At 44.4% G+C, this 23,767-nt stretch overlaps 1 protein-coding gene across 1 annotated transcript in view; it reads right to left on the minus strand.

Annotated features, from left to right (window-relative positions):
* Positions 1-5,683: 5,683 nt before the first annotated feature.
* LOC105707413 (coiled-coil domain-containing protein 162-like) overlaps positions 5,684-23,767 on the minus strand; it is a 55,879-nt gene continuing 37,795 nt past the window's right edge. The window contains 9 exon segments of the mRNA XM_064360368.1: positions 5,684-5,809; positions 7,458-7,585; positions 12,086-12,206; positions 16,575-16,597; positions 16,600-16,783; positions 18,228-18,380; positions 19,323-19,454; positions 19,701-19,867; positions 22,130-22,271. Of these exon segments, the coding sequence (XP_064216438.1) occupies positions 5,684-5,809; positions 7,458-7,585; positions 12,086-12,206; positions 16,575-16,597; positions 16,600-16,783; positions 18,228-18,380; positions 19,323-19,454; positions 19,701-19,867; positions 22,130-22,271 (1,176 nt within the window).

A 23,767-nucleotide genomic window follows, 5' to 3' on the forward strand; every position in this document is an offset into this window, starting at 1 on the left:
CAGTGGGTCCATTGAGATTTCTTTTGTCCTTGGCCAGAACCTCAGCTGGTCAGAGTTCTTTACCTGGTGGAGTGACCCAAATACTCATTACTGAAGAATCTGAGTCCTCCTGTGGTACCTGTTTTGGTTGCTGTAATTTTTCATAAGCCTTTACTATTGGATATGGAAGTACTCAGGCACCCAGAGAATTTCCTATGTTCAAGAAATAGTCCCTTTTGCCTCCACTGTGCACTAGCAATACACTCTCACTTTGGTAATCAGGATTGAACATTCCCTCCAGTATAGTTACACCTTTTGTTGCTTACTGATTCAGTGGCATCAGAAACCCAGAGGGCAATCTCATCTTAGATCCTACATCAGTGGAACCATTGTTATGTCTCTGATTGAAGGATCCCCTGGGAGCTAAGACCACCAAACCAGCAAGCTTGAGATTGCTAGAGTGAGAAGTACAATCATGAAAGGAGCCACTCCCACTTCTACCCTGTGATTTCCAGAACTGTATACTCTGTCTCAAAGCATGTACTGTCATATGGAACTCCATCCCTTCAGTGTGGTATCTCCCAACTGTCAACTGAGTATTCAGTGAACCATTCCACCTTTCAATCAGATTAACCTCTTATGGGTATTAGGGTATGTTAATTTCATAGGCATGAGCTCATTGCAGCATTTCATTTGCTGTGAAATTGATTCCATGCTTAGAAGCAATGCTATGGGAAATGCCATGATGGTAGACAAGGCATTTTGTGAGTATGTGGATTGGTTAGTGGTACTGGCAGAAGAATTACGGGCAGGGAAGGCAATCCATATCCAGAATATGTGTCTATTCCAGTGAAGATGAATCTCTGCCCCCTACATGATGGGAAAGGTCTGATATAGTCAACCTGCCATCAGGTAGATGGCTATTAGCCATGGAATTGGTGCCATATTGCAGCCTCAATATTGATCTTGGCTCTTGACAGATTGGACAGTTGGCAGTAGTACCTGTCAGCCTTGGTAAGAGGAAGCCCATGATGTTGAGCCCACACATAGCCTCTATCCCTGCAGCTGTGGCTGCATTATTTATGGACCCACTGAGCAAGTGGTGTAGTAGCTGGGGAATGTGCACTGAGGTTATAATTAATGTAACTAATAACCTCAGCACATTATTTTGTCAACTTGATTAATAAGAGCTTCCTCTGATATGGATGCCCTTTGTTGGGTGTATCAGTCTGTTTTTACACTGCTGATAAAGACATACCTGAGACTGTGCACTTTACAAAAGAAAGAGGTTTAACGGACTTACAGTCATTCCACATGGCTGGGGAGGCCTCAATCATGGCGGAAGGCAAGAAAGAGCAAGTCACGTCTTACATGATGGCAGCAGGCAAAGAGAGCTTGTGCAGAGAAACTTCCATTTTTAAAACCATCAGATCTCACGAGACTTACTATCACAAGAACAGTGCAGGAAAGACCCAACCCCATGGTTCAGTCATCTCCCACTGGGTCCCTCCTCCAATATGTGGGAATTATGGGAGCTTCAAGATGAGATTTGGGTGGGAACACAGAGCCAAACCATATCAGTGGGCATTAACCTGAGATAAATATCTTCAGTATGTACCCATTCCCAGAAGTCCATCCACAGATAATTCCCAGACTTCCTTGTCACCAGCCTTATAGGCCTGTATCTTCCAACTCCCTATCTAGCCAAGCCATCAGCAACTACCCATGAATTAGTGTAGATCTGTACTTCTGGCCTTCTCTAAGTTCAGACATAGTGGCCAACCAAAGATAACTACTTGAAGTTCTGTTCACTGGGAGGATATATTTTTTTTTTGACCACTGCCCTGAGGGGTTGCCACCAACATATCATGCAGACCAATCTGTAAACTAGACTTGATTTTTTTTCTTTCTTGGCCAATTGGTTGTTAGAACCACCCCCAGGAGACTGTAGGTATGAGTTGAGGGAGAGAAGGCAATGAAACAGTGTTGAAAGAGTCTGAGCCACCTGTTCAAGCAAGCTATGCTTCTCCCTTCAGACCTGCTAAGGCAAGCTAAGTCTATTTCTGTGTGATGATAGATTGCTGCTTTGCATGTCCAAGTTCATGACTAGGCTAGCTAACAACATCCACATTATAATGGAAAGCTCAGGCCACATGATCCCCTGCTATCCCGTGGTTAGGTATTCAGTCTCTACTAAGGCACAGCAGTAAGACAGAAACTGTTTCTTAAAAGGAGAGTAGTAATCTTCAAAAGACATAGGTTTTCTTCCCCGTGATTCTACTGCTGGTGCTTGACAGAGGCTCCACACAATATTCCTATAGGCCATGATACTTTCAGTATCATTGGATCTGCTGGATCATAAGACCCACGTGGTAGAGCAGCTTGTGCTATAACTCAAACTTGGTATAGAGCCTTCTCTTGCTCTGGTCCCCACTCAAAAACGATAATCTTATGGGTGACTCTAGATGGGTTGAAAAAGCACACTCAAAGTATATGTTGCCTTCAAAATTCGAAATGACCTACCAAGCATCATGTCTCTTTAATCATGGTGCACAGTGTGAAGTGCAGCAACTTATCTTTCATTTTGGAGGGGGATATTTTAACTTGTTCCAAATCATTGAACCCCTAGAAACTTCGCTGAGTTTCTTAATTACGGGATTTTTTCTTTCACCTTCTAGTTTTTATGTTTTATTAAGCACCTAAGTATTTGCCACTTCTTGCTCATTATTTCCAGTCAGCATAATGTCATCAATATGGTGGACCAATGTGATATTGTATGGAATATCATGATGAACAAGGTTACTGTGGACTGTATCATGGCAGAGAGAAGGAGAACTGACAAAGCTTTGAGGCAAGACTATAAAGATATACTGTGGCTTTTCCCAGGTAAAGCAAACTGCTTCTCATGGTGCAAAAGGCTTTAAGTTAATAACTGCATGCCAAGTGCCAGGAGCATATTAATTTATTTCAGTAAAGATAATAAGTCTGTGAGAGCAGCTGCAATTGGAATCACTACCTCATTAAGATGTGGACCTGATACTCCCTAGTTATTTTCTAAGATCTGTCTTTTGCACAGGCCAAAATGGTGAGTTAAATGACAAAGGGATGGGTATCATCACCCTTGCTGCTTTCAAGTGTTTGATGGTGGCATTAATGCCCAGGGCCATTTCTCCAGGGTTATGGAATTGCTTCTGGTTTGCTTTTTTGATAGGGAGGGAAAGTTCCAGGGGCTTCCAATGATCCCTTCCTACTGTAATTGATTCTCAACTCATATCAAAAACACCAATATGGAAATTCTTCATATTGTTAATTTTATTTATTCTAATTATTCACTCAGGAACTGGGCAAGTAGTCACAGGGTGGATCCATGTACCAATTTGGTCCACTGTAATTCAGACCTGAGCTATGATTCCTTCTATCACCTGACCACTGTAAGCCTTCATTTTGACTGGTAAGCCACAGTGGTGTTTTGGGTACCCAAGAATTAGCATTAATTTAGGCCCTGGGTCTAGTAACCACCAAAATCTCTGGGTACTTTCTTTTCTCTGAAGAACAGCAATTTAAGAAAATTATTGCAGGTCCCTTAGGGAATGGTTAGGAGGAAGATTTATGACATGAACCTGTAGCAGTGTAGGGTCCTTCCTCAAGGAGATCCAGCCTCCCCTTCAGTCAAGGGCCTCTGGTCTGTGAATTGACTTAAATCTTGAATCTGGGTCAGAGGCTGTGACTCTCCACTATGGTGACTCAAGTTTTGGCTACTAGACCTAAAGATTTTTCTGTTACATACATTAAGCAATTCTCTATGATTTCATATGATTCCATACCTGGGGACACATTAACTACCAAAGATCTCTGCAGGCCAAGGAATTCTGACTACCGATACATCCCTATTCCCCTTTATAATGGATGTGCTCACCTTGTCTTTTGCCAGTTAAAGCCTGCCAACCTGGCTCCTCCACTTTAGAATTGCATTTTCTTCATTGAAATCACAGGGCCCATCTCTGGAAATGAGAAACTTGATGAGCTTGTAAATCCAACTATCATTGTAATTTAGCATGCCCATAATACAAATTTGTACTTGATTTTTAGCAATATCATGCCTGTGACTATGAGAAGTGAAGAGATACTTTTAGGGCTATCATGGAAGCTCTCTAGTTTTCAGACCATGACTTAAGCCTAGAATTTAAGGTCATGAGCTTGTCATTTTCTTCCATTAAGTGCTGATGTGCATTCAGAAAAATCCACCTCACACCACAGTCTATAGTCAACATGACTGCCATGATAGTCAATGTAGTAACAATTTAGGCTTCTAAAGGCACATGCTTCAGCAGGTACTTTAGCACAGTCTACCACAGGTAATCCATTAATCCATGAATAGATTAATCCATTCATAAGAGCAGAGTCCTCATGACCCAGTCACCTCTTAAAAGTCTCACCTTTCAATACTGCCACATTGGGGATTAAATTTTAACATGAGTTTTGGAGGGGACAAACATTCAAACCATAACAGGTCTATCCTCTGGGAATACCCCACTCCTGATACCAGTTCTGTATTAGTCATGGGCCAATCAGGAGACAGAAAGCACACAGGTAATAACATAATTGTGATGCCACTGCATGCAAAGAATACTAACATTCCAATTTCCTATTAGCTCAGCACTGTTCAAGCCTAAGGTTGCAACCAAACAAATCCCAAGTTCCATCTGTGTTCTGTTTCAGTACATTTTCTGTTGTTTATAACATAATACCTGAAACTGGGAAATTTGTAGAGAAAAGGAAATTATTTCTTACAGTTATGGAGGCTGGGAAGTCCAAGGTTGAGGAGGCACATCTGGTGAGAGCCTTCTTGCTGGTGGGGACCCTCCACAGAGACCTAGGCAGCACAAGGCATCACATGGTGAGGGAGCTTTGCATGCTAGCCCAAGTCTTTCTCTCTTTCCTATAAAGCCACCAGTCTCACTCCCATTATAGTCCATTAATTAACAACCCACAAATCCATTAATTCATGAATAGATTAATTCATAAGGACACAGTCCTCATGACCCAATCACCTCTTAAAGATCTTACCTTTCAGTACTGCCACATTGGGGATTAAATTTTAACATGAATTTTGGAGAGGACAAAACATCCAAACCATAGCAGGTCTATCCTCTGGGAACACCCCACTCCTGGAACAAGTCCTGTATCAGTCGTGGGCCAGTCAAGAGACAGAAAGCACACAGTAATTCAAATAGGGAAAGTTTGATATAAAGAATTACTAACTATAACAAAGGATTGGCATATTGCTTATAAGCAATAAAGAGAACTCTAAAGAATACAAGGATAGCAGATATAGGAACCAGACACTACCCTTCAGGGCTGAGATCCAGACCTCATTGGAGAGGATCTGCCCAAAGCTTATTAAATGGTTGGGAAATTCACTGAGACTGCAAAACCACTCAAAGGGGTGCTGGAGGGGGTGCCACACAAGTGGCATTCCACCATGGAGCTTGCAGGAATGCAAATCAATGCTTAGGTTTTAAAGTCTCGGACCAACCCCTTACTTCACCTGGGACACTCAAGATGTAATCATCTCAATCCTTCAACACTATCTTCCAAGTACAGATAAGAAAAATTCATAAAATAAGAGGCATACTGGCTTTTAGAGTTATTTTTATTCATTCAAATACTCATAGAAATAAAGGTTGAAAAAAAGAAGATATGATCACCAGTCAGCTCTAAATGGGAATCTGGATGGAGCTGTTTGGACCTGAAAAGCCGTCAGGTGAACATTTTCTGTCATATTAGGTAGGAAAACATCATCAGTCCTTTTTTTGTGTTTAATAGGTAACTGTAATACAAATAGATATTGGCGTTTGTTAAGAACATGGTGAATAATTCTTGTTATAGCGTCATAAAAATTCACTGTTACTGAGACCAAGATCATTGATTCAGTCTGGGTTAGGCCATGTAGTATGCCTTGTACGTATTTTGCCGCTTGTCCTATAGGGAATTGGTCAACAATGAATGGAAAGCATCAATGGAAAGCCATTTCCAGTTAAGGAAGAAAACACAGCTCATATTTCGAGTAAGCTGAAAATTCCTTAATTTCTTATCATTTTTGTTAGTGCAGGGCTAATTTTTAGAAAATTAACTGTATTCTTACATTTCAGCCATGTATAAATTCCTCTTCAGTCAGTATTTATCTGACTTGTCTCATAGGCCTTGCTTAAGAAGTCAGAACTGAGATTTAAAGAAATTCCAGCTAACTGTGTACCTTCCCTGGCCTTGAGGTTTTTTGCTTGGGGTCCCCATATTGTACATAGCCACTGGGCCAATGGGCCCACAAGACAATTCACTATAGGGTTTATTTATTTAGTAGGGCAATGTACATCAAACAATTAGCCTTAGACCATCATCCTTCTAAATCTCTCAAATATAATAAATTGTCACTAATGCACTTAGCTGCTTAGCAGCCTTTTCAACAAGTTGTGATCACTAACACTCCCATGATGCTTGCAGCTTTCAGTGTGAAATGGAGATAAAGTGATTCTTGAAAGCCCTTGTGGTCTCACACATACAAAGTGAACTTTGCTTCTTTTTGGAAAAGGCTTTTCCAGAAACATAGACATATAATAAAAGTTCACATTTTCGAAAAAGATGACTGCACAGAGATTGGTGAGTCAAGCAAACGGTGGGCATTAGTAATGTGGCCCTCACTTGGTCAAGATGGTGTTTGGGTATCTTCTCAACCTGTCTTTCCCCCTTCATAACTGCATGTTTAGAAATCTGGAAACTTTTAGTCCTTATAACTAGACTATCAGCTGCAGAATTGCACCATCAAATGATTTCTTGGAATGGCATACTTTCTTCTGAAGGAATAATTAAATCTCTTCCTCCTAATTTTTCTTTAGATTATGGGGAGGAATTCTTAAATGTATTGATTAGATATATAAATCTCTATAAGGGATTCTGAAAGAAAATGGAGCAAAGAGTAAAATACTTATTAAAGCAGTAGAGAGAAGACAGTGGAAGAGAAAGTATATGTTGTTTTACATAAACTAAAAACTGAAACATTTTATAAGTGCTTCAAATATATGCTAATCTGAACCCTAAGAATTTTTTTGGAGGCTACATTTCTCACGTTTTAAAATGACTTCTGAAACTCTTTCTGCTCTGTTGGGGAATTCAGATAAGGAGTCTGATGCTGCTAGTTAATTGTTGAAGATGATTGGGGGAAAAAAACGAAATTCAAAGATGGAACACAGCAAGGTGTTGGTACTGATTCCACACCCATTTATGGACTTGCAATTTAGAAGCTGCTATTACAGAGCTTAATTATTTCAACATCAGAATTTTCTTATCCAGATTTAAGGCACCTAGATAAGCTCCTGATACATAATTTTTTCTAATGTAAGTCTGAAGTGACCCAAAAACCATAACATCAAATTGAAAGGCTTTATTGTTTAATGCATGTGACCAACCTTATCATTACTTACAGTCTGTGGTCTTTGAATCTGTCCTGTTATTTTACTGCCTGTGAGATTAGTCTTTAAAAAGTGTTGCTGGGAGTATCTGGATGATGTGGAAGCAGAACTCGGGGAGTATTGAGCCTGGGATATAAGGCCTATAAAGTTAAAAATGTTAAATTATATATCTGGTTGCAATGGATAAGCCTAGATTATTTTGTGTTTGTTTTTGTTTTTGTTTTTTGAGAGGCGATCTCACTCTGCTGCCCAGGCTGGAGTGCAGCAGCACCATCATAGTTCACTATAACCTCAAACTCCTGAATCTAGACTTAATTCATAAAATTTAGAGCTTAAAATTGGCATCTAACTCAGCTTAATTGATTTTTTTTCAGCTTCATTAATTTTGAGCAAATATGTCAAAACCTGGAGAGTTTTTTGCCTGATAGTCACATGACCAAGTAAAAGAGAAGGAGAGACTTGGACTATGGTAGGTAGAAGTGGATAGACTGAGAGCTATTCAAATTAGTAGGAGTTGGGAATTAACTGGATTTGCAGGGTGACAAAGAATAGCTCCCAAATTTCTGGCTTAAGCAACTGGATATTTGGCACTACCATTTGCTGAGACAGCATCTCCCCAACCCCAAAAGTAGACAAGAAGGGAAAAGGATAGGAAGATGAATTCCATTTGACTCATTGAACTTGTGAGCCTGAGACACATGAATGCAGACATTATTCACTGGATATATGGGCCATTGGATATGTGGGTCTACAGCTCAGAGGAGAGTTTTGAGCTGCAGATGTAGACTTAGCAAACAATGATTAAAGCTGGGGGAACATATGCAATTATCCCGAAAATGTGAGGTGAGAGGAGAAGGGGCCAGAAAGATCCTTGAACAACTTCAATGTTTACAGGTTAGATACAGTAGGAGGAACTGGAAAAGGAGATAGAAAAAGCAGCCAGAGAAAGAGGAGAGAAACCACTAGGAGCAGTGCCAGGGAAATAATTAGAAGGGTGTGGTCAGCTGTTTCAAATGCTGCTGAGACATGAAATCAGTGAGAACTCAGCAGTGTCCTTTGGACTTGGTGACAGAAGTAAGGTGATCTTGGCAAGAGCAATTGCAATGAAATGGTGGTGAGAAAAATCAGATTGCTGGTGGTGTGGTAGAGGCCTATACTTGGCCCTCAATTGCGAATCTCCCCTCTCTTCTTAGAAATAGACCTCACATGTTTTGTTCACACAGTGTCCTAGAATAAAAACTACATTTCCCAGTCTTTGTGCAGTCTTGGAGCTAAGTGCTGGCCAATGGGATATATGCAGAAATGTCACAAATGACTTGCAGGAAGCATTCTTCAAGCTTCAAGGGAGGGGTGGGCCCTTCTTGTTGCCGTCCTCCTTCCTATTGGCCAGAAAGCTTAAGTGACCATCTTGGACCATGAGGTGATGAGCAGCATTTGAAAGCCACAAGTTGAGAATGGCAAACCTGAGAGAAATTAAGTGAAGTGAATCAAAAAAGTGACTATAGGCAGCTCTTTTAAGAAGTCTGACTGGGAAGAGAAAGGCCAGTGGCATTGGAAGGAATATGTTGTCAAGGGTGGGGGTGTGTGTTATTTTATGGTGGATTTTGATCCTGGCACATACATGATCAATAAGTAATTGTTGGTTGCAGGATTAGAGGGATGCATGGATGAGAAATACAAGTATGTAGAAAAGAAGCAGATAGTTCAAGGCCCCTGAGAAGGTAGCAGCAGATGGGCCCTTTACACAAGGATTGGCCTGGGGAAGAAGAGGGGCACCCTTTCCATGTTCACAGGAGGGAAGGAGAAGCAGCAGAGTACAGATGTAGGTGGGCTGGGAGACAGAGAAGATGGCGCTCCTGTCTGAGGGTTTCTAATTTCTCTGTGAAGTGGGAGATGAAAGGATGAGGGGTTGCGGGGGAATGTACGAAGGTCTGAGGAGACAAGGCGGATTTAAAACAGTTGGCTGGCCAGGTGCAGCGGCTCACACCTGTAATCCCAGCACTTTGGGAGGCCGAGGCAGGCGGATCACAAGGTCAGGAGATTGAAACCATCCTGGCCAACATGGTGAAACCCCATCTCTACTAAAAAAAAAATACAAAAATTAGCTGGGCCTGGTGATGGGCGCCTGTAATCCCCACTACTGGGGAGGCTGAGGCAGGAGAATCGCTTGAACCCGGGAGGCAGAGGTTGCAGTGAGCCAAGTTCGTGCCATTGCACACCAGCCTGAACAACAAAGCAAGACTCCATCTCAGAAAAACAAACAAACAAACAAAAACAGTTGCTGCAGAGAGGAGGAGAGAGCGAGCTGACTCAATCCTTAGCTCCAGTGGAGGAACAGGTGAGCTGGGCCTAAGCCAACCAGGCATAGGCATCTTAGTCTGCAGCTCCAGTGATGTGTTCAAAATTGGCAACATGACCCAAGTCAGTCCAGGCAGAGCCCAATTCTTTTTAACTGCCCCATCTCCACACCCTGCTCCTGCCATGCTGAGCATGAACAGAGATGGAAGCTACAGAGGTGGCTGTCATCTTGCTTCGCAAGGGCCCCACTTCCTTTCTGCTCCCAGCCTCCTCAGAGCCCAGAGATGGAGAGAGTGAAACCAGTCCTCATGAAGTAGTTCAAACCTTTAGGAAGCTGCCTTTAGCCAGCCCTCCTCTGAACATTTTACAGTTTTATGAGCCAAGAGGTTTCATTTTTTCCTTAAGCATTTCTAAAATAATTGCTTTAGAAAAAAATTGTCATTTCTCAGGAGTTGCAAGATCCTACGGAAATAAAGAGCGCCCGCCCCTTGAGTGCACCTATGTTTCTGACCTGGGAGGCAGGGATGCTGCAGAAGACATCTGGGTCACTTTGAGACTCCAGCTGGACAACAGTGGAGGGAGGAGGAGTGGGACAGTATGGATGATAGCTGGCTGTGCCCTCAAACCCCTCCTCTTTCTGTACAGGGGAACAGAAGGGGACTGAAGCCCAGGAGTAACCTCTACTTCCTGAGGAAGAAGCTTCCTTCCCACTCCTGCCCCCACCCCAATCCTGGGAATTGGGTCTCCCCCACCTGCCTTGTGCCTCACTCTGGTTCTCCTTCTCAATGGGCAGGTGTTGGAGGACATGGATGGCAGTTCACTAGGATGCATTAACGCAGGAAGGGATTAGAAAGATCCTTGGCTAGGCTGCAGGCAGAGGGGAAAGGGAAAGAAGAAAATCCCCCGGCACATGGAGAAGGCAGCGTAAGGTACAGAACTGCGTAGGGTCAGGGTCAAAGTAGGGCCCTTGTGCGCTCTTGATTCTCTTTGTGTTGGGGCTGGGGCAGGGGACACCAGCTCCCAGCATCAGGTACAGGCAGCAACCCAAAGGCAGGAAGAAGAGCCCTGTGAACCTTACTGCCAAGCCCAGCTCTGTTCTTAGTAAACCCAAAGTAACTTGATCTGTGACTTTGTGCTTCTGAAAGGCTGTGTTCTCTCAGCTCATTCATGCAGGAAAGTAGCCAAAAGGAAACTCAGATAAAGGGTTAAACACATGTATGCAAGTATAGTAACCAACACTTACACAATTACTAAGTGCCACTATACTAAGTGTCAGATGGGTTATCCATTTACTCTTAGAGCAAGCCTTTGAGGTGAGTATTACCATTTTACAGAGAGGTTAATTAACCTGTCTAAGGTCACGGGGCTAGCAGTGACAGAGTCAGGGCTTGAATTCTGGCTGTTTCACTCCAAAGCCCACATACTCAACTACCAGACTATGTGCAGAACAGGAAAGAAGAGATGTGGCCAGTCATAACAATAGGCCAATCATGGTTTAGTGATATTTGGTGATATTTCTGATAGTCAGATCTAGAAGAGAACTTAGAATGTATTTAGTCCTCATCTTAAAAAGGAGGAAGCTGGTTTAGAGACATCCTGGGATCTGGCCTCAGCTCCATGCTGCCTGTCGACTGCACTGCTCAAAGAGCTATGTTGATTGTTATTTTCAAGGACACCCCAAATGCCCAGCACCCAAGAATCATAATGTACTTTATGAATGGCTCTGAGAAATGGGGTCATTGGTATCCCAAAGCATTAAGATGTCTCAAAGTCCAATGAACTGGTCCGAGACCAGCTGTTGTTGTTGTTTGTTTTCTGAGACAGTCTTGCTCTGTTGCCAGGCTGGAGTGCAGTGGCACAATCTCGGCTCACTGCAGCCTCCGTCTCCTGGGTTCAAGTGAATCAAGTGATTCTCCTGCCTCAGCCTCCTGAGTAGCTGGAATTACAGGCATGCGCCACCACACCCAGCTAATTTTTGTATTTATAGTAAAAATGGGGTTTCATCATGTTGGCCAGGATGGTCTCGATCTCCTGAACTTGTGATCCACCCACCTCAGCCTCCCAAAGTGCTGGGATTACAGGCATGAGCCACCACACCTGTCTGGGACCAATTTTTTATGACTGAAACCATTTAGTATTGGATGTCAGTACTCCAAGGTACTAAAGTAGGACGTTTTCACTGTAAATCAGAATTAAGTTTTATTCATTCATGTGTCATTCAACAAACACTGTGGAGAACCCACTCAATAACTATCCAGTGTTATTTGAGTCCCTGAGACCCTCTTCAATTCAGACCCCAGAGACTGGGAGGGTTTTCTAGCCAAAACGGGGGGTAACCTTACCGCCTGGTGAGCCCATGGGGACAGCTGACTGCTGGGCATCATGAAGCTGACTCTGCAGCTCCTTTACACACTGGAGAGCATCCAGCTTCATGCTGCGCTCCTTGGCAAGCCGGGCTCTCATCTGAAGGGAAAATGAGAAGTAGAGATGCTTTGTGCTCACTTTCATTTCCTCAGTTCACAGGGGGTTCCTGGGGAGAATGAGGGTTCCAGGTTACTCTGAAAAGAGAATTAGCTCTTCAAGTCCTGGTTAGGCTAAACTCAGCCTTCTGAGAATCAAGAGCTTCCAGTCATGGCATCTACATTGAGGACCTGTCAGAGCCCCTGGACAGTTTCAAGCGGAGGAAAGACTTGATCTCTCTCCTAGATCTCTGCTCTCAGCTCAGCATCTGCTGGGAATGCCCTGCCCACCTCCAGAAGCAACCTTTGTATTTCCTTGTGTGGCTCTCCCCGTGCACAGCCAGCCCACACTCCCCAGCCAGACAGGGCCCGAGTCCAAAGTGCATCTCATCTGCACAGATCACAGGTGGTTTCTTTTTCCACTTATCATCTCCTCATTGTTTTTACTTGTAGAAAAGTAACACATACTATAGTAATACATACTATAGTTTGAAGAGGACCCCCCAAATTTCATGTCCACCTGGAACCTCAGAATGTGAACTTATCTGGAAATAGGGTCTTTGCAGATGGACTTGTTAGGATGAGGTCATACTGGATTTAGAGTGAGCCCTGAATCTACTGACTGTTGTCCTCATAAGAAGATAGGATAAGGATACAGACACTCAGAGGAGCACAGAGGAAGAAGGCTCTGTGATGACAGAGGCAGGATTGGAGTGAGGTAACTACAAGCCAAAGAATGCCAGGGACCAAAATGTGACTCAGAAGAGACATGGAACAGATTCTTCCTCAAAGCCTCTAAAAGGCGCCAGCTTGCTAGCACATCTGTTTCAGACTTCTGGCCTCCCGAGCTGTGAAGGAATATGTTTTTATTCTATTAAACCACCCAGTTTGTGGTAATTTATTAAGGCAGCCCTAGGAAATGAATACACGCTAATCTCAAGCATTCAGCCACGTGTGTCGCACATCCCACTCCGCCTGTACAGACCCAGCCAGAAGGCCCCCACATAGGCTTGCCCTAAACGTTAAAGTGGGCTCTTCCTTATGTCCAGGGGCTCCCAAGCATAGTTTAAATTTTAGATTACCAGAGCTCCAGAGTTAGGAAAACATCCTAATATAAACTAGGTCCAAAGTCCCTCTCCAGACTACAGGGATTTGTGTAGGATCCTCATTCCCTATGAGCAGGCGCCAAGAAAACATGTCAACATTTCCTGAGCCAGGCTGGCACTAAGAAACTTGAGAAATACCAGCAAGGAAGCACGCTTCCTCAGGACCTCCTTGTCACTCACCCCCACGTCCCAGAGGCCGATGCAGTGACTTGCCCAAGGCCACACAGCCAGGATTTGAGTCCAGGTCTATCTACCTGTTTCCAAGGCTGTCTACCTTCACATTCCCAACAAAAATATAAACAGCCAACATTTAATGAGAGCTATGTACTACACCCTGGTTTTGCTGTTGCTTAAGACAAGGTCTCATTCTGTCATCCAGGCTGGAGTGCAGTGGCCCAATCTTGGTTCACTACAACCAGGTTCAAGTGATCTTCCCACCTTAGCCTTCCAAGTAGCTGGGACCACAGACACACACCACCACCCCTGGCTAATTTTTGTATTTTTTGTAGAAACTGGGTTTCGCCACGTTGCCCAAGGAATCCTCCCACTTTGGCCACCCAAAATGCTGGGATTACAGGAGTGAGCCACCGCACCTGGCCTGTTTATTTTTGTTAATTTTTTTTAAATTAAAAAAATTTTTTTTTAAGAGACAGGGTCTTACTCTTTCACGTACAGTGGCATAATCTTAGTTCACTGCAGCCTTGAGCTCCTGGGCTCAAGCGATCCTCCTGCCTTAGCCTCCCGAGTATCTGGGACTACAGGCACACACTGCCATGCCCGTTTTAGGCACGGTTTTAAGGGCTTCATTTGAATTACCTAATTTCTTAATTTAATCATCCCTCAAATCCAATGAAGTGAGTACATTATTTCCATTGTACCGATGAAGAAACCAAGGCACAGAAAGACCACAGACCTTGCCTGAAGCCACGTAGCTGGAGGGCTGGGGGAATGGACCACTCAGTTCCCCTCCAGGGCCTGTGCTCTAAATCAGTGGTCCCCAACCTTTTTGGCACCAGGTACCAGTTTCATAGAAGACAATTTTTCCATGGGGGTGGGGGTGAACGGTTTCAGGATGAAGCTGTTCTACCTCAGATCATCAGGTATTAGCTAGATTCTCATAAGGAGCAGGCAACCTAGATCCCTCACAGGTGCAGTTTACAATAGGGTTTGTGCTCCCATGAGAATCTAATGGCTGCTCTGACACTGCTCAGTCACTGGCTGCTCATCTCCTGCTGTGAGGCCTAGTTTCTAACAGGCTATGGACCCCTACCTGTCCACAGCCTGGGGGTTGGGGACTCCTGCTTTAAGTGACCTCAACCAGGTGCAGGCAACAGGCTAGGACACTGAGGCTCTCTGAGGTCAGACAGTGAATATCTGCCCATGGAGTCAGAGGCTGAAGATGGATTAAAGAAGCCTCTTCTGGCTGGAAGGGGTGGCGGGGTTGGGGTGGGGAGGCGCATGGGTCTTGCTAGCTGAGGATTGCTGTTTAGCGTAGGTAGGCGCAGGGACACTTGAGCTGTCAGGAGAGCTGGAGGGGTACCCTACAAAGGGTCTATGGCTTTTACATACATATGGTAAAGTGCACATTTGCTGAGAGAAACCTCAAAATATTTGTTTTGACCACCTCTAGAATCTCTGCCATGAAACAAATAATTAACTAGAGAAAACTTTGAAGAAACTGATCTACAAACTTCCCTATTTTTTGGTGGCTTTTAGAAAAGCATAATTTATGGGACAAAATTGGGATGCCAAATTTTTCTTATAGGTTCAGTCACACTTTTGTTTACTTTTCATGCAATAAATATGAAATTCTAATTTTCTTTTATTCTAAAGCTACTCATTTTCTCTTTCCATTTCTATACAAATATTTTCTTTAGCTTTTCCTCGATTCAATTTTTAATCTGGTTTGTCATTTATTTGTATAGATAGAATTCTCCTTATTGATCTCTTCCTTGAGCATTTAAAACACTTGACCAGGGCTGGGCACGGTGGCTCACACTTGTAATCCCAGCACTTTGGGAGGCCGAGGCAGGCAGATAACCTGAGGTCAGGAGTTTGAGACCAGCCTGACCAACATGGTGAAACCCCATCTTTACTAAAAATACAAAAATTAACTGGGTGTCGGGGTATGTGCCTGTAATCCCAGCTACTCAGGAGGCTGTGGCAGGAGAATCGCTTGAACCTGGGAGGTGGAGGTTGCAGTGAGCCAAGATCACACCACTGCACTCTAGCCTGGGTAATAGAGTGAGACTCTGTCCCAAAAAGAGAAAAAAAAACACTTGACCAATAATTTGCCTTTCAATTTCCATCTCCTTCTATCTCTGGTAAATGAATTAAGTGATTTGCTCATTCAGTGGATATGTGTGAGGTGCCTGCTTTGGAAGTTACTATTTCTTTTCCCTTTTTATTGAATTACATTGTTTTCTGCTTTGTTGAAATTTGTATTAATCCATATCTACATTCTAGTATTCCCTTCTATTCTTTGTTGTTGGGTATATTTAACAAAATACATTGTATCTGCAAACCACTTTTGCCTTTCATTTTTGTCTCTGCAGTTCCTGAAACAGTTGAATACAATCTTCTTGTAATAGCCTCCATTAACACCTGCTGCTGGCTGGGCGTGGTGGCTCAAGCCTGTAATCCCAAAACTTTGGGAGGCCGAGGCAGGTGGATCATGAGGTTAGGAGTTCAAGACCAGCCTGGCCAAGATGGTGAAGCCCTGTCTCTACTAAAAATACAAAAAAATTAGCCGGGCATGGTGGCGGTGACTGTAATCCCAGCTACTTGGGAGGCTGAGGCAGAAAACTGTTGAACCTGGGAGGTGGAGGTTGCAGTGAGCCGAGATTGCGCCACTGCACTCCAGCCTGGGCAACACAGCGAGACTCCACCTCAAAAAACAAACAAACAAAAAGACAAAACAAAAAAAAATGCTTGCTGCTTTTCCAGGTTACTTCTTGGAATTTTCTAATAGATTCCTAGTTCAAAGATGAGAGTTGGGTAGAAACAGGTTTTTCCAGTAGGTTACAGGGGTGCTGAGATTCCGAGCCCTGAGGCAGTCAAGCCATCACGGCCTGCCCAGCAATCCCCACAGTGTGGGGAGAGACGCTCCCATTCTCCTGCGCTGACTAGAAGTGACAGAGGTTGAGAAACACTGCTGTAGAGGACAGGAGACAGGCATGGGCATGCAGGGGAGGATGCAGCGGCCCTCGCTGGGGCACCAGCTGCACTCTGGGGGTACACTCCCTTTTAATGAGGGTGAACCTTACCTGGTGGCGGTCTCTCTTCATGTTTTCTGCTGCAGTTGGCCCAGCTTAGAAGCCCTCTCAGCCTCTTCACTAAGGAGCTGCAGTTGCTGTTCTTTTTGCCCCACATCTTCCAAGAGCTTCTCCATGCTGGATGTTTTCATGAAATCCGGCTCCTGCTGGGTGAGAGCTTCCTGGGTCACTCTATGTTTTAACTCCTTCAGCAGTTGAGCCTGTGGCAGGAAAAGACCAAAGGAAAGGAGGCGGCAGGGAGCCTTTTTTCCCAGCAGAAGGCGGAAGAGGTTGGACAACATTAATAACCATCCCCTCCTCTGGGGCTCAGGGACACAACTACATGGTGTATTCCTGGGCTCTAGGAAATACGGCCCAATGATTGTGTCCTGTGCTAGCAAGAGCACCAGGGTCTAGCCTAGCGTGGCACTTACACTGTGAGCCCTGCAGTGACAGAGGGAAGCAGAACAGACATCAAATGCCAGGCATGTGATCACACCACTGTTCATCAGCGCCAGGGCAAATCATTTGGTCTTTTAATACCCAGACTTGGTGACAATATGTATGCTAGCTTACTACAGATGATGGTGTCTAGCACAACAACATTTACACTGTCACGGAGCCTTTGTCAGGAGGTAGCCGTGGAAGTGTTTAACACCAAGGAGACGGGGCCATGCCATACACACAATGAGCGAGGAAAGGAGGTTCTGATTTAGGCTGTTTTCACTTCCAAAAATCTGAGGAAGTCAGATTCTAGAGGGTTAAAGAAGGATAAGGGTAGAAATGATTTGGTTCCATTCCAAAGTTTTTCTAATAAGTATTATCCTAAGTACTAGATGGTCAACCTTAATTATAATATTAATAATTATTATTCATATTGGTAGGATAACTTTACAGTTTACCATGTTCTTTACATAATTAACTCATCTGATGCCGAATCATAGCAGAATTAGGGTCCAAGATGAACAAATTAAATTTCATGCTTTAAATATGCCTAGCTTTCGCAGGCTGTTACTTAAACTCAGCTGTTCTCACTCTAAACCTAGAGTCTCCCTGCTTCATTCATGCCCAGAGGGTTGGCAGTTAGGAACGGCTTAGGCTTAGGATGGCTTTATTTTGGTGCCAGCCCCTATCACGCAGCAGTAACTTCTGAAAGTGAGACACAGTGTGGATCATTGGGAAAGGATGGAGTCTTGCGTGGGAGATAATACTGCAGGCTGGACCACACTCTGCTTGCCAAGGGTTGTCAACGGGAAGCATGCTTGCCCCATGGAAAACCTGTGTTCAAGGCAGAGGCCTAGATCACTGGATCCCAAGACGGCCTCTAGCAAAAAGATCCTCAGAGAAACAGGGACACACACACACACACACACAGGCATGCACGTGATAATGACCTTGTTTATGAGTACTGTTTTCTCATCTTCAAATATGAGTAAGAACAAAAGCCTTTTGGCCACTGCCCTTGGTTTTTGGGCTGGAGAGGAGGGGGAGAAGAGAAGCCCAGGTCTAGGCTGTCTTTTTCCTGGCTGTGCCATCTGCTTGGTTTCACACTGTGGTGCTCTGGTGACTGCTCCTGGCAGCCACAGCACCATGTCTGGTGGCCACGTTCAGCTTTGCAGAGTGAACTGCAAAGGGAGGGAGGAAGAGGCTCTGAGGCTGGGGTACCTGGCTGTCCTGCTGCTTCCACATCCTCACGCTGTCGGCCTACGCCCTGGCCAGGGCCTGCCTGAGAGCCAGGACTTGCTGACAGAATAAACCCACTTCTCGCTCTGCCATTAGCTTGATGCGCAAACACTGTTTTTTACTTTCAATAAATTCCTGTAAATATCCCAAATACAATAAGACAGGAAATAGATTTCCTTTCCAGATTTTTAGTTTCACAAGCAGTATCTAAATTACTTCCCCATCCATCCTTCTTTCAACCTTCTGGTAGAAGGGAGCTCCTGCTAGTCACTGCTTTCATGATATTATTTTATTTAATTAACTTATTTATTTAGAGATAGAATCTTGCTCTGTCAACCCAGCCTGGAGTGCAGTGGTGCAATCTCAGCTCACTGCAACCTCTAAAGCAATTTTCCTGCCTCAGTCTCCCGAGTAGCTGAGACTACAAGTGCCTGCCACCATGCCTGGCTATTTTTTTTGCATTTTTACTAGAGATTTGGTTTCATCATGTTGACCAGGCTGGTCTCAAACTCCTGACCCTCATCTTGGCCTCTCAAAGTGCTAGAATTACAGCTGTGAGCCACTGTACCTGGTCTGCTTCCATGTTTTTAATTCAGAAGAGGGTGACATATCAGAGTAAATACTTTCAGAAACAGGATGTGAAAATTTCCAAATAGTTATCAATATGTGCTTTGGATTTAATTTGCCTTAAAACAGATTTCTTGCTTATTATTTTGTGACTTCATTTTCCTCAGATAATCATGTATGAAACCCAAAGATACGCAGTATTTTGACAAAGCAGCCTCAAGCCTTTGGTGAAGCCTTTCCTCCATCTTTTCACTTCCTTCCCTTATGCTGAATTCTCTGATCTGTTCTTTCTTGCCCCATTTGCTTCTGCCCCGTTTCTGTTTCTCCCGAGGTTCTGATATAGCCTGTTCCCAGGAAAAATCATCAACTGTCAGATCATTCAGGATGGTTGACCCTGACACCTGACACCAGTGCCACCCATGGCTGCAGTGACACCATGGCAGCTGCAGCCATGGAGGCCTGGGGCCAGCCACCCTGGGGACTGTCTGGGCCTCCCCCACCAGAGCGCACCTTCTCTGACCTGCTCGGCTGGGCCTGGAAGCACGCCTGCTGCACAGCCAGCCTCCAGCGGCCCAGGCTCCTCACTTTGCACACCGGGGTGGCCAGGCCGCAATTGTCCCGCTCCAAGGCCCACAGTTGTTCCTGCTAAGAAGGCTCATTTTCAGAAAAGGCTGCCCCCAACATTTTCCTGGGAAGGGCACGAACCCTAACATCAGAAACATGCCTTCTAGAAGATGACAAAATTGCACAGTACGTCCCTGTGCCCCTTTAAAATGTCTGATGCAATGCTTTCTCGGGGAAATCAGGCTGGAATGCTAACGGGGTGAATGATGGGGTTAGATGCTGGGATGAAACACTGATATCCCATTGCTAAATGAGATCACGTACTTTGGCTGGATTTTCTTTCATTCCTTCATCAGGGCTGGCAGAGCTCCATTTTTTCTTTAGGTCCTTCATGTTGTCAGTCCCTTCTGTTCTCACTTCACCGATGAGCTCACACACTTTCTGGATCAAATTAAACTGATTCTCATCCAGCTTCTCCTGCAAATTGCAGACTCAAGTCAAGGAAGTAAAATGGATTTGGGTAGTGTGAAGGGCAGTTGGAGAAAAGCCATTTTGCCTTGTGAGTAATTTCACATGAAGATATCACCTACTCAGACATGTACTATAAGGAAGTCACGCTAGTGGCCCCTCGAGTGCTGTCTTTTATCCTCAGGGCTTCATTATCTGGGTGCCTGCAATGTTACATTGCGCCTTCCTTGTCAACATCAAGGCAAGCTGAGCCATGAGGACAGTGGGAGGTCACAGGTAGAAAGCCTGCGGCCAAACTGCCTCTGGTAAGAGTTACTTGGGAAGCTGAACCAAAGATTTTTGCTGCTAGGTTGACTCACAGCAGAATCTGACCAGACAAGATGCTATAGATGAGCCACTCTCGAGGACCCTTGTTAAATATAGATAAAGTGGAGGAGGGAATTGGGCTGGCTGCCTTCCTATTTAGGATCTAACAGAAACCTCATTAGGAAATTTTCTGTTCTGAATGGCTTATGGCTAATGGCTTGTGAGGAAACAGCTTGATCAATGGTAAGTACAGCTGAAGACCCAGTGCTATGGACTGAATTGTGTCTCCCCAGATTCATATGTTGAAGCCCTAACCCACAATGTGACAGTAACTAGAGACAGGATCTTTAGGAGATAATTAAGATTAAAATGAGGACATAAAGCTGGTGCCCGATTGCAATAATACTGAGGCCTTCAAGACGACAGAGAGAGACCGAACTTTGTTTTTCTCCGTCTCTGCCATGTGAGGACACAGTGAGAAGGTAGCCACCTGCAAGCCAGAAAGCACGCCCTCAGCCAGAAGCAGACCATGCTGGCACCCTGATTTCAGACTTCTGGCTTCCAGAACTGTGAGAAATCAACTTTTTGTTGTTTAAGTTGTGTAGCTTGTCATATTTTGTTATGGCAGCCTGAGCAGACTAACACAGTGTCTTTGGGGTTAGAGGTAGAGGTAGGAGTGAGCTCTCACTTCTAAACCACTTCCCTGGAGAGGAAGGCAGGAGGAGGGTGCCCAGCTGGATGCCACAGAAGGAAGCCTGGCTCTGGCCACACAGTAGAAGCTTTAGCACCTTCATGGGACCCTGGAATATAATAGGGATTCCCTACTGTAGGAGGCTTGGTGGAACTACTTCAGCCTGGGAAACATAAAGAATCTACTTTTTAACTAGGAATCTGGCAGAAGCTAAAAGGAACTTAAGACATTTCTCAACAATCTCACACCGGAAAGGTTGCTGAGCAAATTCCAGCCTTCACTGTCTGCTCATCCCTCTCCTACAGCACCAAACCCAATACATTTTGGTTTTGATCCCTTAATATGTGTAAGCATTTACCCTGCAAGTAAGAAGAAATTCTAGCTGGAATGACCAGACCGAGCTGAACACCAGTGGAAGCTCCTGTTAACCTAATAACCTAGAGGCCACTCTGCAATCCCTGGGAAGAGACCCAAGGACCTAAATGGGGCTGGCTTTGGGGTACATCCAATAGCAGGGGAGGGGACAGGGTTGCGGGAGGCTGTGGACTTGCGGGTGGTAGGTGGTACTGAAATTCACAGTGATGGGTCAGCTGGACCAGCCTCCCTGATGGCCCATTTTAGGTGTGGGGCATCTATCTTATGGCTGTGTAAACATCAGATGAAAGCGACTGGCTTCCACAGTGCTGCGGGCGCATGCGCACCCATCACTTCTCTTCTGCAATGGGTCTTTGCTGACAGGTCAGCAGCTTGCTGACATTGAATATGAGAGTAAGGCTAGCAGGCATTTTGAGGGTTGGAAAAAAAATCTGGAAGCTGATTCAAATTCTGAATGTGCCCAGGGAGTTCTCCAGAGGCACCTGCTGCTACCTACATAAGGTCTGGCCTGGCACAGGCACTGTACTCTGGAAAGTCACACTAATAGATAAAACGGTGGTAGAACCTGGGGAGGTGGGGCATTTGGAGCAGCAGAACACCCTCTCCTCCCAGCAGCAATCAGACAGTGACAATGGCAACTGTCAATAGTGGGTGAAAAATAGACTTCTATATTATCCTAAAATTCAGTGTCTATCATGGTTAATGACAACCCATTGCTGACTCTCTTTCTGCAGGGAAAGCTTAGAGCTAGAAAATTCTTGGGCCTAAGAATCTCTTGTTACCACAAAGCCCATTATTCTGTCATTGATCCCTGGGTGTGCAGCCACCATGGGAATCAGTTACACTCGGCTCCCCAATGGGTGGCCCGGAGGTTTGACACAGGACACTCACTTTTGTGTAAACAGGTCTCAACGAAGCTCGACCAATGCTTCATATTCTTCTTGGACTTCTTTTCTAATCTGCTTCTTGAGATTCAGATTCACCTCTTCCAAGTCTATGAGTTGGGCTCTCAGAGCAGTGATTTCCATGATCATATCATGACTGAGCTCTGCAACCTAGAAGCAGAGAAGATGTGTGTGTCTGTGTATGTGAGAAAAACAATTCAGATTGTTTGTTTCCTGAAACAAATTCAGGAATTTCAAACTGCTACTATAAGATAGCTTCTTATAGATCAGTATTGAATTTCACTTCTATTTTAAACCTAATGAAGAGAGTGAACATTCTACTACATAAATGTGGGCAGAAGAATTTAAGGGTAATTCAAAAGTCCCAGAAGAGTTCCAGGCACATAGTGTGCTCAATAAATGGTTGGTGAATGAGTAACCCCAGAAAAGCCACTACGTAAGCCCTTTTCAGTTAGAGAAAAATACTTCTACTGTCTTGGCCTCCATCTCCAAACTGGCCTTCCCTTGACACCTCAGCCCAAACATCCCTTTTCTTTTTTGGAAAGCACTTTAAGTGGCATCAAAGGAAAATCCACAACAACAACAGAGCTCCTCAAAGTAACAACAAAAACAGAACAAAACAAAACCAGTACAAAATAACAAAAGTGACCAAAAAACTCAAGAAATAAATGCCCCCTAAGGAGGGTTGCTTACCAAAAGTAAAAGCACACTCCTCGGTTTTTCTGCAGTGGACCTTCATTGACGGGACCTCTACAGGTGACGCAAGCAAATGACACTAAGGCCTCCCATTGCTGGCTAACCCTGAGAGTGTGGGTGTGAGAAATGGAGAAGAGACCCTTTTTCATAGGAAATGACCTACCTGGCCAGCACTGTCTTCAGGTGGACCGTGGCCTGTTTGTGTAGCATCTAATTCCTGAGCAGGAGAAAGCAGTACAGAACCCAACTCAAACATTCAGTCTTCCAACCATGGCTCAGGTCAGTACAACACACTCCTAACACCTCCTATGTGTGTAAATGGAGCCCCATTTTGAGAACCTTAGGCTGTGCCTGGAGCCAAGACTGTGTGTTGTCCCACCAGACTTCGATGCCTAACACAGCCTCAAAAGACAACATCGACTTCCAGGTATCCACACTGATGCTGAGAACTGTGTAATGGGGATAGGCCAAAATGGTGGTGGCTGCAAGGCTCATTATTTGACATTGTAATGCTTCAATTGGTGTTTTGGCTAGTCTTTTAGACTTTTGAACTTTTCTAAACTATAAAGTAAAATCACACCAAACCTCTGATGCAAACTACCTTCACAATAGCATGTAACCCAGGCAGGAGTGCGACTCTTCTGTCCCACCAGTGGGCTCGTATTTTAAGGAAGTCTCATCAGTGAGACTGACTCATGACATGCATCCTGAAGAGAAAGTTTACTCAAGGATCCTGGTTTCTTTCCCAGACCAGGAACAGCACATGGTGGGTGCCTTGTGTTTGCCAAGGGTGGAAAGGTCAATCCCTTTGTTGCTCACCTTTCATATTCCCCACTGGATACCTCCAAAGCACATAGGCTAGTGTGCAACTGAGAATACCAGAGCCCAAGAGAATGAGCCAATTAGAAAAGAAATTTGAGGGTACATTTCACCCTCAATTCTGGCATAAG

This window comes from Aotus nancymaae, unplaced genomic scaffold (genome assembly GCF_030222135.1).
Source record: "Aotus nancymaae isolate 86718 unplaced genomic scaffold, 86718_ANA_hifiasm-v0.15.2.pri h1tg000040l, whole genome shotgun sequence".
Taxonomy (NCBI): Eukaryota; Metazoa; Chordata; class Mammalia; order Primates; family Aotidae; genus Aotus; species Aotus nancymaae.